Source organism: Nerophis ophidion, linkage group LG03 (assembly GCF_033978795.1).
Source record: "Nerophis ophidion isolate RoL-2023_Sa linkage group LG03, RoL_Noph_v1.0, whole genome shotgun sequence".
Taxonomy (NCBI): domain Eukaryota; kingdom Metazoa; phylum Chordata; class Actinopteri; order Syngnathiformes; family Syngnathidae; genus Nerophis; species Nerophis ophidion.
The window spans coordinates 87,720,330-87,735,906 of NC_084613.1; the positions used below are offsets into that span (position 1 = coordinate 87,720,330).

General features: G+C 40.9%; 1 protein-coding gene across 1 annotated transcript in view; it reads right to left on the reverse strand.

Annotated features, from left to right (window-relative positions):
- Nucleotides 1-7,766: 7,766 nt before the first annotated feature.
- Nucleotides 7,767-15,577, reverse strand: part of slc7a14a (solute carrier family 7 member 14a) — a 42,788-nt gene continuing 34,977 nt past the window's right edge. Inside the window, exon 10 of the mRNA XM_061896286.1 lies at nt 7,767-13,638. Coding sequence (XP_061752270.1) covers nt 13,358-13,638 — 281 coding nt within the window. The 3' untranslated portion in view covers nt 7,767-13,357. The remainder of the gene's footprint in view (nt 13,639-15,577) is intronic.

Below are 15,577 nucleotides of genomic sequence, written 5' to 3' on the forward strand. Positions count from 1 at the left end.
GTGATTTCTCTCTGCTTTTAGGCCCTCCCCCTTTTTTTTATCTTTGTTGTCCTCTTAGTCACCGACCTTGACTTGGAAAACACGCGCAGTTAATACATTGGAGAGTGAGTGATATGACGCACACGTATCCTCATAGTGCCCGATACCACACGCACGTATCGTCATAGTGCCCGATACCACACGCACGTATCGTCATAGTGCCCGATACCACACTCACGTATCATCATAGTGCACGATACCACACGCACGTTGCATACCATGGAGGTGAGGATTGTGCTGGCGTCGGGAGGCAAAATGTCCTAAAATGTGCCTGACAAAAACATTTTTTTTTCTGCTGACACTGCAGACTGTACACCACTTTGTGTGTGTGTGTGTGTGTGTGTGTGTGTGTGTTAGAAAGTGTTGTCATTTTTTAGGCATGAAACAAAAAGCCCAAAAACACTGTAGAGATGTTAGGGAGTAATGTCAAAGGGGAGCTGGGACGAGCTCGGGCCCAAAAAAAAGCTAGTGAAGTTTCTGGGTGTTGTTGATAAATGGCTGTGGCTTTGCATAGTAGAGTTTTAACGTCCACTTACAGATGTCGCGACTAACTGTAGTTATTGACAGTGGTTCTCTGAAGTCTTACTGACCCATGTGGTGATATCCTTTTTTGACCATTTTTGGATCTTTTCAGGTGGAATTCTTTCCCATTCTTGTTTGATGTAAGCAATCCATCCAGACTGTTATCGACGCAAAGTGTAAAAGCCAGCATGTGTGATGGTATGGGGGTGCATTAGTGCCCAAGGCATGGGTAACTTACACATCTGTGAAGGCACCATTAATGCTGAAAGGTACATACAGCTTTTGGAACAACATATGTTGTTATCATGGACGCCCCTGCTTATTTCAGCAAGACAATGCCAAGCCACGTGTTACATCAGCATGGCTTTGTAAAAAAAAGAGTGCAGGTACTTTCCTGGCCCGCCTGCAGTCCAGACCTGTCTCCCATGGAAAATGTGTGGTGCATTATGAAGCGTAAAATAGGACAGCGGAGACCCCGGACTGTTGAAGGACTGAAGCTCTACATAAAACAAGAATGGGAAAGAATTCCACTTTCAAAGCTTCAACAATTAGTTTCCTCAGTTCCCAAACGTTTATTGAGTGTTGTTAAAAGAAAAGGTGATGTAACACAGTGGCGAACATGCCCTTTCCCAACTACTTTGGCACGTGTTGCAGCCATGAAATTCTAAGTTAATTATTATTTGCTAAAAAATAACTTAAGTTTATGAGTTTGAACATGAAATATGTTGTCTTTGTAGCATATTCAACTGAATATGGCTTGAAAAGGATTTGCAAATCATTGTATTCTGTTTATATTTACATCTAACACAATTTCCCAACTCATATGGAAACAGGGTTTGTAAATAAGCAATGAGGTCGGTAAGCAAAACTAGATTTCTTCCGTACATTTGGCACATTGCTGATCAATGGTGTATTTTCAATCTTTTTTCCACATATAAGGCGCACCGGATTATAGGGCGCATTAAAGTAGTCATGACATTTTGATAGAGTTTTGAGTGCCGTGTGTAATAAAAAGTGCAACTTTTGTAGTTTTGTTTTCTTCAATTTATTTTTACTTTGTATTTCCAGTAAATAACTTTCATCACGACTCAGCAGAAGAAAAAAAAAGTGCAACCCAGAGCCAAGTTGTAACACACGTCACACACAAAGTGAGAAGAAATGAATACCGTATTTACTAGAATTATGTAGTATGTGCCTGCCTTGAATTTCCACAGGGTCAAACTCGTCACGTCACGAGTGAGACTTCACCCGTCATCATTTTCAAAATGGAGGAGGCTGATTTCAATTTTTTGAAATGGCATAAAGGGAAGAAGATTAAGAGCTATTCAGTAGGATTTAAGGTCCAAGCTATAGAATATGCTAAAAAGAACAGTAAGCAGCTATGTTTTATTAATATACCGTAGCTGCGTGTGTCAAATATGAGTCATTAAATGACTCCCGCCTCCTGGTGGTAGAGGGCGCTAGTGATCCTTCTTGCGACTACTCGGCTGCAGAAGAAGTGACAACGAGTGACGTGATATGTGCTGGGAACAGATATGACGCGGTGGGTGCACGACGGACCTTTTAGGATGTAACACCACTACTCCTATGCTGGCTATGTAAACAACCGGGCTGAAATAAAGCATGTTCCAGTCCTAAATACCCAGTTTATTATTTATAAAATAACACTTCCTGGTGGCAACGGTGGGATAAAGAGATCACCCACGGAGCAGAACGGGAGGGGGAGTTGTCCGAGGATAATTCTGTTGTCGCCCGCACGTGAGGAGCCGAGCTAACTGATAGCAGCGGTCTGATAGCAGTTTTCTAAACTGGACTTTCAATCAAAGCAGAAGGTAATAAAAGAAGATCTCCATCGAGACAGAAAGACTTTTAAAACTGAAGAAAGATAAGGAAGACTTCTATAAACAAGTTATCCATGCTTTTGATCAGAAGGAGCTGCTCATGGACTTCAGTTATAAGTAAAGGTAAGACCATAATAACGTTTTTTTATTAAATGTGCTTTTCATGATGGTATCCTTACATCACACTCAAATTTTTACTGCATGCCTTTGGTAAGCGCCGGAGTGAGAAGAGGTTTTAAATAAATTAGCGCCCCTGCGGAAATTCAAGGAATTACAGTATATGAAAACAAAAAAACACAACATTTTTTTTCAACAGCGTTGCTCCAAAACAATAAATAATTTGTGTATGTATATGATTTTTTTATTTTTTTATTTATTTTATTTTTTTCCATAACATGTCGAAACAACACAAGCACAGGAAGAAGATGGCACCTTCTCTGGGTGACAAAACTATTTGTGTTTTTCATCAAATATTCTCCCATTGCTTTCATCTGTCCTTCTAGAGCACTTTTTTTTTACAAAGGAGTTCATCATTCTAGAGAGACTACTCGTCTTAAAAATAGATTTTATTTTTATTTTTTTGTCGTTTCTCGCCCTGCAATCTGGTTTTGGAGGACCTGCAGACAGGAAGTAGCAGTAGAAAAATACTCACTATAGTACTTTATTTTTTCTACTTTTCAAAATGGCCTCATGTGCATGTTTGGAACACGGCAGCTACTTGTCCTCGCCTAAATGGAACAAACAAACATAAAACATTTTGCTTGAAAGTAAAACAAAAATAAATAAGATTGGAAGAAGGTGCACAACTTTTTGATTCAAAACTTGATTAAATGGGGAAAAAAACAACAACAATGAGCCGCCCTTGTTTTTTTTTTTTAGATCTGTTGTGCATCAAAACACAATTTAGTCGGTATTTGTACAACAAGGTGCTTGAAATTTGTAAAAAAAAAAATGGTACAATAGTTCAAATATTTCAGTATAGTTAAGATTTAACGTGTGGACATGAAGAAGGAGAATGAGGCTCATTATGTTAAATAATAAACAAAACAATATTGTTTTTGTCCAATTGCACTGATCTAATACTTTTTGACCCAGAGGCCCCATTGGGTTAAAAAAAGTTTATAATGCAGGCTATATATATGTGTATATATATATATATATATATTTTTTTTTTTTTTTTTTTTTTTTTTTTAAATCTGTATATCCGGTTTATCCGTTGATAAAAATTTATATATATATATATATATATATATACATATATATATATATATATATATATATACATATATATATATATATATATATATATATATATATATATACATATATATATATATATATACACACATATATATATATATATATATATATATATATATATATATATATATATATATATATATATATACACACATATATATATATATATATATATATATATATATATATATATATATATACACACATATATATATATATATATCTGCGATGAGGGGGCGACTTGTCCAGGGTGTACCCCGCCTTCTGCCCGATTGTAGCTGAGATAGGCACCAGCGCCCCCGTGACCCCAAAGGGAATAAGCGGTAGAAAAAGGATATACATATATATATATATATATATATATATATATATATATATATATATACATATAGATATATATATATGTGTGTATATATATATATATTTATATATATATACATCCTGCATTATATACATAAAAATATATAAAAATATATATATATTTATATGTGTATGTATATATATATATATATATATATATATACACACATATAAATATATATATATATTTTTATGAATATAATGCAGGATATATATATATATATATATATATATATATATATATATATATATGTATATATACCGATTTCCTTACTTTACTGAGCTTTTTTTACAATATCCTTATTTCACTGAACTTTTTGTTCAATATCCCTATACTGATGATTTTGTACATCTTTATACTGAACTTTTCGTACGGTTTTCTTATTCCACTGAACTTTTTCTACGCTGTCCTTATTTTACTGAACTTTTTGTACAATGTTCTTATTTTACTGACCTTTTTGTACGATTTCCTTATTTTGCTGAACATTTTGTATGATGTTCTTATACTGAACCTTTCGTACGATTTCCTTATCTTACTGAGCTTTTTGTACCATAACTTTATTTTACTGAACTTTTTGTACGATTTCCTTATTTCACTGAACTTTTTGTTCGATAGCCTTCCACCGATCATTTTGTACAACATTCCTTATACTGAACTTTTTGTACGATTCCCTTATATTACTGATTTTTGTTTTGTACGATTCCGTTATTTTGCTGAACTTTTTGTACGCTGTCCTTATCTTCCTGAACTTTTTGTATAATTTCCTTACTTTACTGAACTTTTTGTACGATATCCTTATATCTAAAGGTTTTGTACGATTTCCATATTTTACTGAACATTTCTTATGCTATGCTTTTTTTTTTTTTTTTTTTACCATGAATTGATTAACGTGGACCCCGACTTAAACAAGTTGAAAAACTTATTGGGGTGTTACCATTTAGTGGTCAATTGTACAGAATATGTACTGTACTGTGCAATCTACTAATAAAAGTTTCAATCAGTCAATCAATACTGAACTTTTGTACGATTTTCTTATTTCACTGACATTTTTGTACAATATCCCCATACCAAACGTTTTATTGGATTTCCTTATTTCACTGAACATTTTATACGCTGTCCTTATTTTACAGAATTTTTTGTACAATTTCCTAATTTTACTGAACTTTTTGTACGCTGTCATTCTAGTACGGGACTTTTCGCTGTACAGCTAGATTGTTCTGAGAAAATCGTCAAAATATGCGGTAACATCTTTTGTACGATTGACCGATTTGTGTGGGTAACTTTTTGGGTAATCTCTGAAAAAATCTTGAAAATTTGAATAAAGTCCTACTGAAATGAGATGTTCTTATTTAAACGGGGATAGCAGCTCCTTTCTATGTGTCATACTTCATCATTTTGCCATGTTGCAATATTTTTGCTGAAAGGATTTAGTAGAGAACATTGAGGATAAAGTTTGCAACTTTTGGTCGCTAATAAAAAAGCCTTGCCTGTACCGGAAGTAGCAGACGATGTGCGCGTGACGTCACGGGTTGTGGAGCTCCTCACATCTGAACATTGTTTACAATCATGGCCACCAGCAGCGAGAGCGATTCGGACCGAGAAAGCGATGATTTCCCCATTAATTTGAGTGAGGATGAAAGATTCATTGATGAGGAAAGTGAGAGTGAAGGACTAGAACAAAAGACTATACAGTGGGAGCGATTCAGATGTTATTAGACATATTTACGAGGATAATTCTGGAAAATCCCTTATCTGCTTATTGTGCTTCTAGTGTTTTGGCGTTTTAGTGAAAGTCAGAGGGGTGTGGCCACGGGTGTGGTGACCGCCAGTGTCTCTGAGCGAAGCGACGCAGCTGCAGGAGGACGCAAGCGCCCCTCATAACTACGGTAAGAGCCGACTTATAACCACAATTTTCTCACCGAATCCTGCCAGTTAACATGTGGTCGGGAACCATGTTCGCTTGACCGCTCTGTTCCATAGTAAAGCTTCACCTTCGGGAATGTAAACAAGAAAACACCGGCTGTGTTTGTGTGGCTAAAGGCAGCTGCAATACACCACTTCCCACCTACATCTTTCTTCTTTGACGTCTCCATTATTAATTGAACAAATTGCAAAAGATACAGCAACACAAACGTCCAGAATACTGTGTAATTATGTGATTAAAGCAGACGACTCATAGCTTGGATCGGGGCTGGATCAAAATGTCCGCTACAATCCGTGACATCACGCGCACGCGTCATCATACTGCGACGTTTTAGCTTGATACTTTCGTGTGAAATTTAAAACTGCAATTTATTAAACTAAAGCGGCCGTATTGTCATGTGTTGCAATGTTAATATTTCATCATTGATATATAAACTATCGGACTGCGTGGTCGCTAGTAGTGGCTTTCAGTAGGCCTTTAAGAATGATTCCAAAGTGTGTTTTTTTGGGGGGGGAAATGTCCTAAAATGCTGCTGAACACATTTTTAATAAACATTTGTTCATAAAATGTACTGCAACATTCTAACAAACTAGTATTTTTGGTCATTTATTAATTTAGTGCTCAGTCCTTCGTACAATTTGCTACTGGAAGTTTGTGAAAGTGTCTCGGAATTTGACGTGTCGTGTTTTTTTTTTTTCTTGTTACGTTGTCACCGTCACATGCAAGTTGTCATGCTTGACACTCAGCAGCACACGTTACACACACACACACACACACACACACAAGTACACCATGCAGACACACACACACACAAAAAGAAGAAGAAGAAAAAGAAGAAGAAGAAGAAGAAGAAATATGGTGAAAGTTTACAATCAAGCGTCTCTTGTTGTTTGTTTTTTTTTTGCATTTTTGTCTTTTGGCTGAGTCAGGAGGTGACTAAGGGGTGTGTGTGTGTGTGTGTGTGTGTGTGTGTGTGTGTGTGTGTGTGTGTGTGTGTGTGTGTGTGTGTGTGTGTGTGTGTGTGTGTGTGTGTGTGTGTGTGTGTGTTCTGAAATGACTTGGACATGAGGGGCTGCATGTATGAATAATAAAGGAAGATAGGGCTAGGTTGATTGGCAACATGGGGCGGCATAGCTCGGTTGGTAGAGTGGCCGTGCCAGCAACTTGAGGGTTGCAGGTTCGATTCCCGCTTCCGCCATCCTAGTCACTGCCGTTGTGTCCTTGGGCAAGACACTTTACCCACCTGCTCCCAGTGCCACCCACACTGCTTTGAATGTAACTTAGATATTGGGTTTCACTATGTAAAGCGCTTTGAGTCACTAGAGAAAAGCGCTATATAAATATAATTCACTTCACTTCACTAACACTAAATGCTCCCTAGTGTGAATGTTGTCTGTCTATCTGTGTTGGCCCTGTGATGAAGTGGCCACTTGTCCAGGGTGTACACCAACTTCCGCCCGATTGTAGCTGAGATAGGTGCTGACGCCCCCCGCGACCCCGAAAGGGAATAAGCGGTAGGAAATGGATGGATGGATGGGTAGTGTCGGGGGGGGGGGGGGGGGGGGGGGTTGGTGGTGTCCTCCTCACATTTAGTGCGTCACACCAATAAGGCTTCCCTTGAAAAGGGGACGGATGCAGCAAAGAGGGACACAAAAGGACGAGACGCAGGGAGGACACGCCCCCTTCCCCCCCCCCACACTCAGCATTAGCTTATCTGACATAGCGTGGGAGGTTGATGACCGTGCATGTGTGTGGGAGGGGGGAGAGGCTGGGGGGGGGGCGCTCTGGGCGGACGAGCTGATTGTACGTTTTGAAAAGCAAAAAAAAAAAAAAAGGACAATCTCAGAATGATTGCAACAGATTTGGGTCGACCCCCCCGGCCTTTAAGCTATCGTGCAGAGGGAGGCGGACCCTGGTCGCCCGCATGAGAGGCGGGTATGCTGACCGTCGAGCTAAAAACCTCACTCTCATCCAAGTCACGGCACCGTTGTAACCCAGGTGGTCCGGCATCCTGCTGCTTTTAGCTCGCTGGTCAGCACACTTGCCCCGGTAGGCCTTTAAAGGGTCGCGTGTTGCTCCCAAGCCTTTATTCGCCCAGGTCCAGAACCTGCTGTGATGTTTGGTGGTCGAATAACAGACATCTTTTTTCAACGTCACACAACCACGCCCTCCTTCTACCTCAGAGGAGGTGAGCAACAGGTGCGACTGGCTTGGTAAAACACAATAAAGGCCTACTGAAATGAGATGTTGTTATTTAAACAGGGATAGCAGCTCCATTCTATGTGTCATACTTCATCATTTCCAAATATTGCCATATTTTTGCTGAAAGGATTTAGTAGAGAACATCCACGATAAAGTTTGCAACTTTTGGTCGCTAATAAAAAAGCCTTGCCTGTACCGGAAGTAGCAGACGATGTGCGCGTGACGTCACGGGTTGTGGAGCTCCTCACATCTGAACGTTGTTTACAATCATGGCCACCAGCAGCCAGAGCGATTCGGTCCGAGAAAGCGACGATTTCCCCATTAATTTGAGCGAGGATGAAAGATTCGTGGATGAGGAAAGTGAGAGAGAAGGACTAGAAAAAAAGACTATACAGTGGGAGCGATTCAGATGTTATTAGACACATTTACGAGGATAATTCTGGAAAATCCCTTATCTGCTTATTGTAGTTCTAGTGTTTTAGCCTTTTAGTGAAAGTCAGAGGGGTGTGGCCACGGGTGTGGTGACCGCCAGTGTCTCTGAGGGAAGCGACGCAGCTGCAGGAGGACGCAAGCGCCGCTCATAACTACGGTAAGAGCCGACTCATTACCACAATTTTCTCACCGAAACCTGCCGGTTGACATATGGTCAGGAACCATGTTCGCTTGACCGCTCTGTTCCATAGTAAAGCTTCACCTTTGGGAATGTAAACAAGGAAACACCCGGCTGTGTTTGTGTTGCTAAAGGCAGCCGCAATACACCGCTTCCCACCTACATCTTTCTTCTTTGACGTCTCCATTATTAATTGAACAAATTGCAAAAGATTAAGCAACGCAGATGTCCAGAATACTGTGGAATTATGCGATTAAAGCAGACGACTCATAGCTTGGATCGGGGCTGGATCAAAATGTCCGCTACAATCCGTGACATCACGCGCACGCGTCATCATACCGCGACGTTTTCAACAGGATACTTCCGTGCGAAATTTAAAATTGCAATTTAGTAAACTAAAAAGGCCGTATTGGCATGTGTTGCAATAGTCGTAGATGAGGAAAGTGAGAGTGAAGGACTAGAAAAAAAGACTATACAGTGGGAGCGATTCAGATGTTATTAGACATATTTACGAGGATAATTCTGGAAAATCCCTTATCTGCTTATTGTGCTTCTAGTGTTTTAGCGTTTTAGTGAAAGTCAGAGGGGTGTGGCCACGGGTGTGGTGACCGCCAGTGTCTCTGAGGGAAGCGACGCAGCTGCAGGGGGACGCAAGCGCCGCTCATAACTACGGTAAGAGCCGACTTATTACCACAATTTTCTCACCGAAACCTGCCGGTTGACATGTGGTCAGGAACCATGTTCGCTTGACCGCTCTGTTCCATAGTAAAGCTTCACCTTTGGGAATGTAAACAAGGAAACACCGGCTGTGTTTGTGTTGCTAAAGGCAGCCGCAATACACCGCTTCCCACCTACATCTTTCTTCTTTGACGTCTCCATTATTAATTGAACAAATTGCAAAAGATACAGCAACGCAGATGTCCAGAATACTGTATAATTATGCGATTAAAGCAGACGACTCATAGCTTGGATCGGGGCTGGATCAAAATGTCCGCTACAATCCGTGACATCGCGCGCACGCGTCATCATACCGCGACGTTTTAGCATGATACTTCAGTGTGAAATTTAAAATTGCAATTTAGTAAACTAAAAAGGCCGTATTGGCATGTGTTGCAATAGTCGTAGATGAGGAAAGTGAGAGTGAAGGACTAGAAAATAAAAAGACTATACAGTGGGAGCGATTCAGATGCTATTAGACACATTTACTAGGATAATTCTGGAAAATCCCTTATCTGCTTATTGTGCTTCTAGTGTTTTAGCGCTTTAGTGAAAGTCAGAGGGGTGTGGCCACGGGTGTGGTGACCGCCAGTGTCTCCGAGGGAAGCGACGCAGCTGCAGGAGGACGCAAGCGCCGCTCATAACTACGGTAAGAGCCGACTTATTACCACAATTTTCTCACCGAAACCTGCCGGTTGACATGTGGTCAGGAACCATGTTCGCTTGACCGCTCTGTTCCATAGTAAAGCTTCACCTTTGGGAATGTAAACAAGGACACACCGGCTGTGTTTGTGTTGCTAAAGGCAGCCGCAATACACCGCTTCCCACCTACATCTTTCTTCTTTGACGTCTCCATTATTAATTGAACAAATTGCAAAAGATACAGCAACACAGATGTCCAGAATACTGTGTAATTATGCGATTAAAGCAGACGACTCATAGCTGGGATCGGGGCTGGATCAAAATGTCCGCTACAATCCGTGACATCGCGCGCACGCGTCATCATACCGCGACGTTTTAGCATGATACTTCCGTGTGAAATTTAAAATTGCAATTTAGTAAACTAAAAAGGCCGTATTGGCATGTGTTGCAATAGTCGTAGATGAGGAAAGTGAGAGTGAAGGACTAGAAAAAAAGACTATACAGTGGGAGCGATTCAGATGTTATTAGACATATTTACGAGGATAATTCTGGAAAATCCCTTATCTGCTTATTGTGCTTCTAGTGTTTTAGCGTTTTAGTGAAAGTCAGAGGGGTGTGGCCACGGGTGTGGTGACCGCCAGTGTCTCTGAGGGAAGCGACGCAGCTGCAGGAGGACGCAAGCGCCGCTCATAACTACGGTAAGAGCCGACTTATTACCACAATTTTCTCACCGAAACCTGCCGGTTGACATGTGGTCGGCATCCATGTTCGCTTGACCGCTCTGTTCCATAGTAAAGCTTCACCTTTGGGAATGTAAACAAGGAAACACCCGGCTGTGTTTGTGTTGCTAAAGGCAGCTGCAATACACCGCTTCCCACCTACATCTTTCTTCTTTGACGTCTCCATTATTAATTGAACAAATTGCAAAAGATTCAGCAACGCAGATGTCCAGAATACTGTGGAATTATGCGATTAAAGCCGACAACTCATAGCTTGGATCGGGGCTGGATCAAAATGTCCGCTACAATCCGTGACATCACGCGCACGCCTCATCATACCGCGACGTTTTAGCTTGATACTTCCGTGTGAAATTTAAAATTGCAATTTAGTAAACTAAAAAGGCCGTATTGGCATGTGTTGCAATAGTCGTAGATGAGGAAAGTGAGAGTGAAGGACTAGAGAAAAAAAAAAAAAGACTGTACAGTGGGAGCGATTCAGATGTTATTAGACACATTTACTAGGATAATTCTGGAAAATCGCTTATCTGCTTATTGTGTTACTAGTGTTTTAGTGAGATTATATGGTGGTACCTGTACAACCTGAAGGTCGGCACCGCACCTTTCTTCAGCACCAGTCGACGGGTGGTGGCCATGCCCATCTCTGCCCTTTGCAAGGGACTCTCTTTGAAACACAATCTTTGGAAATGATCGCTGCATAAAACACTGTACTTTGTGTGTGTGGTCCAATCCAACCGTGTTCGCTTGACCGCTCTGTTCCATAGTAAAGTTTCACCGTCATCTTTCAGGAATGTAAACAATGAAACACCGGCTGTGGTTTTTTGTTGCTAAAGGTAGCCGTAATACACCGCTTCCCACTTACAGCTTTCTTCTTTGATGTCTCCATTATTCATTATTCAGCAACACAGATGTCCAGAATACTGTGGAATTATACGATGTAAAGAGACGACTTATAGCTGTGAACGGTGCTGGACCAAAATTTCCTCTACCATGCGTGACGTCACACGCACACGTCATCATACCGACGTTCTCAATAGGATACTTTGCGCGAAATTCAAAATTACAATTTGGTGATGCCCATATCTGCCCTTTGCAAGGGACTCTCTTCAAAACACAATCTTTGGAAATGATCGCTGCATAATACACTGTACTTTGTGTCTGTGGTCCAATCCAACCGTGTTCACTTGACCGCTCTGTTCAATAGTAAAGCTTCACCGTCATCTTTTAGGAATGTAAACAAAGAAACACCGGCTGTGGTTTTTTGTTGCTAAAGGTAGCCGTAATACACCGCTTCCCACTTACAGCTTTCTTCTTTGATGTCTCCATTATTCATTATTCAGCAACACAGATGTCCAGAATACTGTGGAATTATGCGATGTAAAGAGACGACTTATAACGGTGCTGGAACAAAATGTCCTCTACAATGGGTGACGTCATGCGCACATGTCATCATACCGACGTTCTCAACAGGATACTTTGCGCGAAATTCAAAATTACAATTTGGTAATTTGGCGATGCCCATCTCTGCCCTTTGCAAGGGACTCTCTTCGAAACACAATCTTTGGAAATGATGGCTGCATAATACACTGTACTTTGTGTGTGTGGTCCAATCCAACCGTGTTCGCTTGACCGCTCTGTTCAATAGTAAAGCTTCACCGTCATCTTTCAGGAATGTAAACAAAGAAACACCGGCTGTGTTTGTGTTGCCAAAGGTGGTTGTAATACACCGCTTCCCGCCTACAGCTTTCTTCTTTGACGTCTCCATTATTCATTATTCCGCAACACAGATGTCCAGAATTCTGTGGAATTATGCGATGTAAAGAGACGACTTATAACGGTGCTGGAACAAAATGTCCTCTACCATTCGTGACGTCACGCGCACACGTCATCATACCGACGTTCTCAACAGGACACTTTGCGCGAAATTCAAAATTGAATTTAGTAAACTAAAGCGGGCGTATTGTCATGTGTTGCAATGTTAATATTTCATCATTGATATATAAACTATCAGACTGCGTGGTGGCTAGTAGTGGCTTTCAGTAGGCCTTTAAAGCAGGTATATCTGATGTTTAGGAAAACTAAACCAACAACCTCACAATAATGTCTGATTGAATAATGAATGGCAGGGTCTGATCTGGAAGGTGATGAAGAAAAGGAAGCAGAGAGAAGCGCAGAGAAAAGAGCAGAAGGAAGCAAACGTGCGGATAAGAAAACAGCAAAGAAGTTGGAGACAATCAGGTGAAGGCACTAAGAGCAAGAACAGTCCAAGGTGTGAGAACAGCTCAGTGGCGTTCTCGCTCGGACGTTTCGATGAAAGCTTTTCTCACGATAAGAAGAGTCGTTATGTTCCCTGCCTCGTCTTTTGGTACGTCTGCAGGCTCCTATCGGGCTGCTCAGTGGGTTCTGGGTCCTCGTCAGCCAAAGCAAGCAGTGGAGTGTGGGGGTGACAATGTAGGCCAAGACACCAATCATGCTGGACATGCAGCCTCCCAGGTCCCCCTTTCAGAAGTCCAGGGGGTCTTCCTCCGACAAGGCCCGCTGAGGAGCGGAACCCCCTTTAATCGGCGTGCCGTCGCACTCCGGCACCGCCTGGGGGGCGCGGACCGGGCCCGACCCGGCCTCGGGCGACCCACAGGCCGGGTAGAAGTCGTCCTCGAAGCCGCAGAAGCCCTCGTCCACGCCTTGGTCGTAGCGCTGGTAGGTGGAGGCGTGCACCTCCTTCTCCCTGGCCGTGATCTCCAAGGTGCTGTTCCACATGCCGTAGCCGAAGTAGATCAGCACGCCTGCCACAGAACGTCGCGTCAACCTTGTTTTGTCCGGGGAGACGACCAAAGTAACACCGACACCGACAACGGCGTTATGGCTGTCAACTACATCGTTATGCCTTAACATGGCCGGCTCTACGCAGGGGCAAGAGGGGGCAGAGCCCCCCTAAATAAATGTCTTGCCCCCTCAAATCAAAATTTGAGAAAGCAAATTTGAATAAACTCACAAAATTACTACATCACAAGTTGACAAAATGATCTGCACTAGCGGAAAAATCCGCCGAAAAAGGGACACACACGATATAGTAGTGTCGGCTTCCCTCTCATCCCTCCCTCCGCTGTGCGTGTATTCACCATTCCACAGGCTGCGCAGCACACACACACCCCTCAGCCCTCAGTAAACATCCAATCACTGTTGCAGTATGAAAGTAAAAGAAAAGGAAAAGTTGTCTACATTTATCATATACTTGTTAGGATGGGTGTATTTGTGTAGTCTTATCGGTCATAAACACGTTTATCGTCGCGGACTTTCGGTGCTACGGAGTTCCTTTTTTTTTTTTTTTTTTTACAACTTGACGAGAGCAGTGGCAGCGGAGGCTTTGAGCAGCAGTGGTTTGGAAGGCAGAGAGCCTCCATTGTCCCTGTAACAAGCTACAAGTCATTTATGATGCTGTTAATGACGGTAAAAATGAAACATAAGGTATATATCCTGCTTAGCCGTCCTCCTCTGCTGTCCTCTGTTCAGAGCGGAGCCATGCAGGCGGTTATTTAATGTAAAAAAATAATAATTAATCAAAGTCAATGTCACATTAAATATTCCACTTGGAGATATTTTTTGGGGGAACTGTTGCATTTTTTGTATTTGCCATATAAAGAAAAAAGTTGTTGTTTTTTTCTTAAAGAAGGACCTAATAAGAAGAAACAAAAAACATGAACAATAAAAGTTATAATTGACAGATGGATCCGAAGTTCGTCTCAAGATAATTGTGTTTAAAGTAAACAGTAAAACAAAAAAAAAGTGTTTTATTTTTAATGAGTAGGACGCTTTTGGATTTGTGATTTGTTTTTGTGTCATTGCTAAAAAAAAATAATATCAAATTGAAATCAATGGTGTTATGTGTTGACATTTTTAAGGCTCCAATTATTCTATAATCTCAAATATTCCACTTTAAAATTCTATTGGGGGAAACTATTGCATTTTTGTGTTTTTTTACCATAACAAAACAGGGTTTTCTTTGACAAAAATGGCATACAACTTAAATCTTTAAAATCGTTAAATTGAGACCTAATGTTGATCTGGAGATTTAAACCTTGAGTAACAATAATACAAAATAATGACACATTTTAAATATTTTTTGGACCAAAATCCTTTGGGGTCCCTGGGATCAAGCCTGAGTGGAGGCCTAAATGTATATTTTTACACAAATATTGTATTGGTTTTTGCAATAAAAACACATCAAAATGGCCCCCGCTTGCTTTGATTTATCAGTGTGTGGCCCTCAGTGGAAAAAGTTTGGACACCCCTGGTCTAACAAGTCAGTCAGGTTTTATTTTTAAACAGCGTTTTTTTTTTACAATCTAGGACAATTTTCGGTTGTGTTTTCCGCTCCATATGATGAATGGCAATATACCACATATATCTCGATATTTTTTCCGTAGAGTAAAAGCAAAACACAAAACAGTCTTAGTTACCTGACTTACTAAGTGTGTCATTATTTGGACTTACTGTATTTCCTTGAATTGCCGCCGGGGCGCTAATTAATTTAAAACCTCTTCTCACTCCGGCGTTTACCAAAGGCATGCGGTAAATTTAGGCCTGCGCTTAAAAATTTGAGTGTGATGTAAGGATACCATCATGAAAATCACATTTAATTAAAAATACAGTATTATGGTCTTACCTTTACTTATAAATGAAGTCCATGCGCAGCTCCTTCTGATCAAAAGCATCGATAACTTG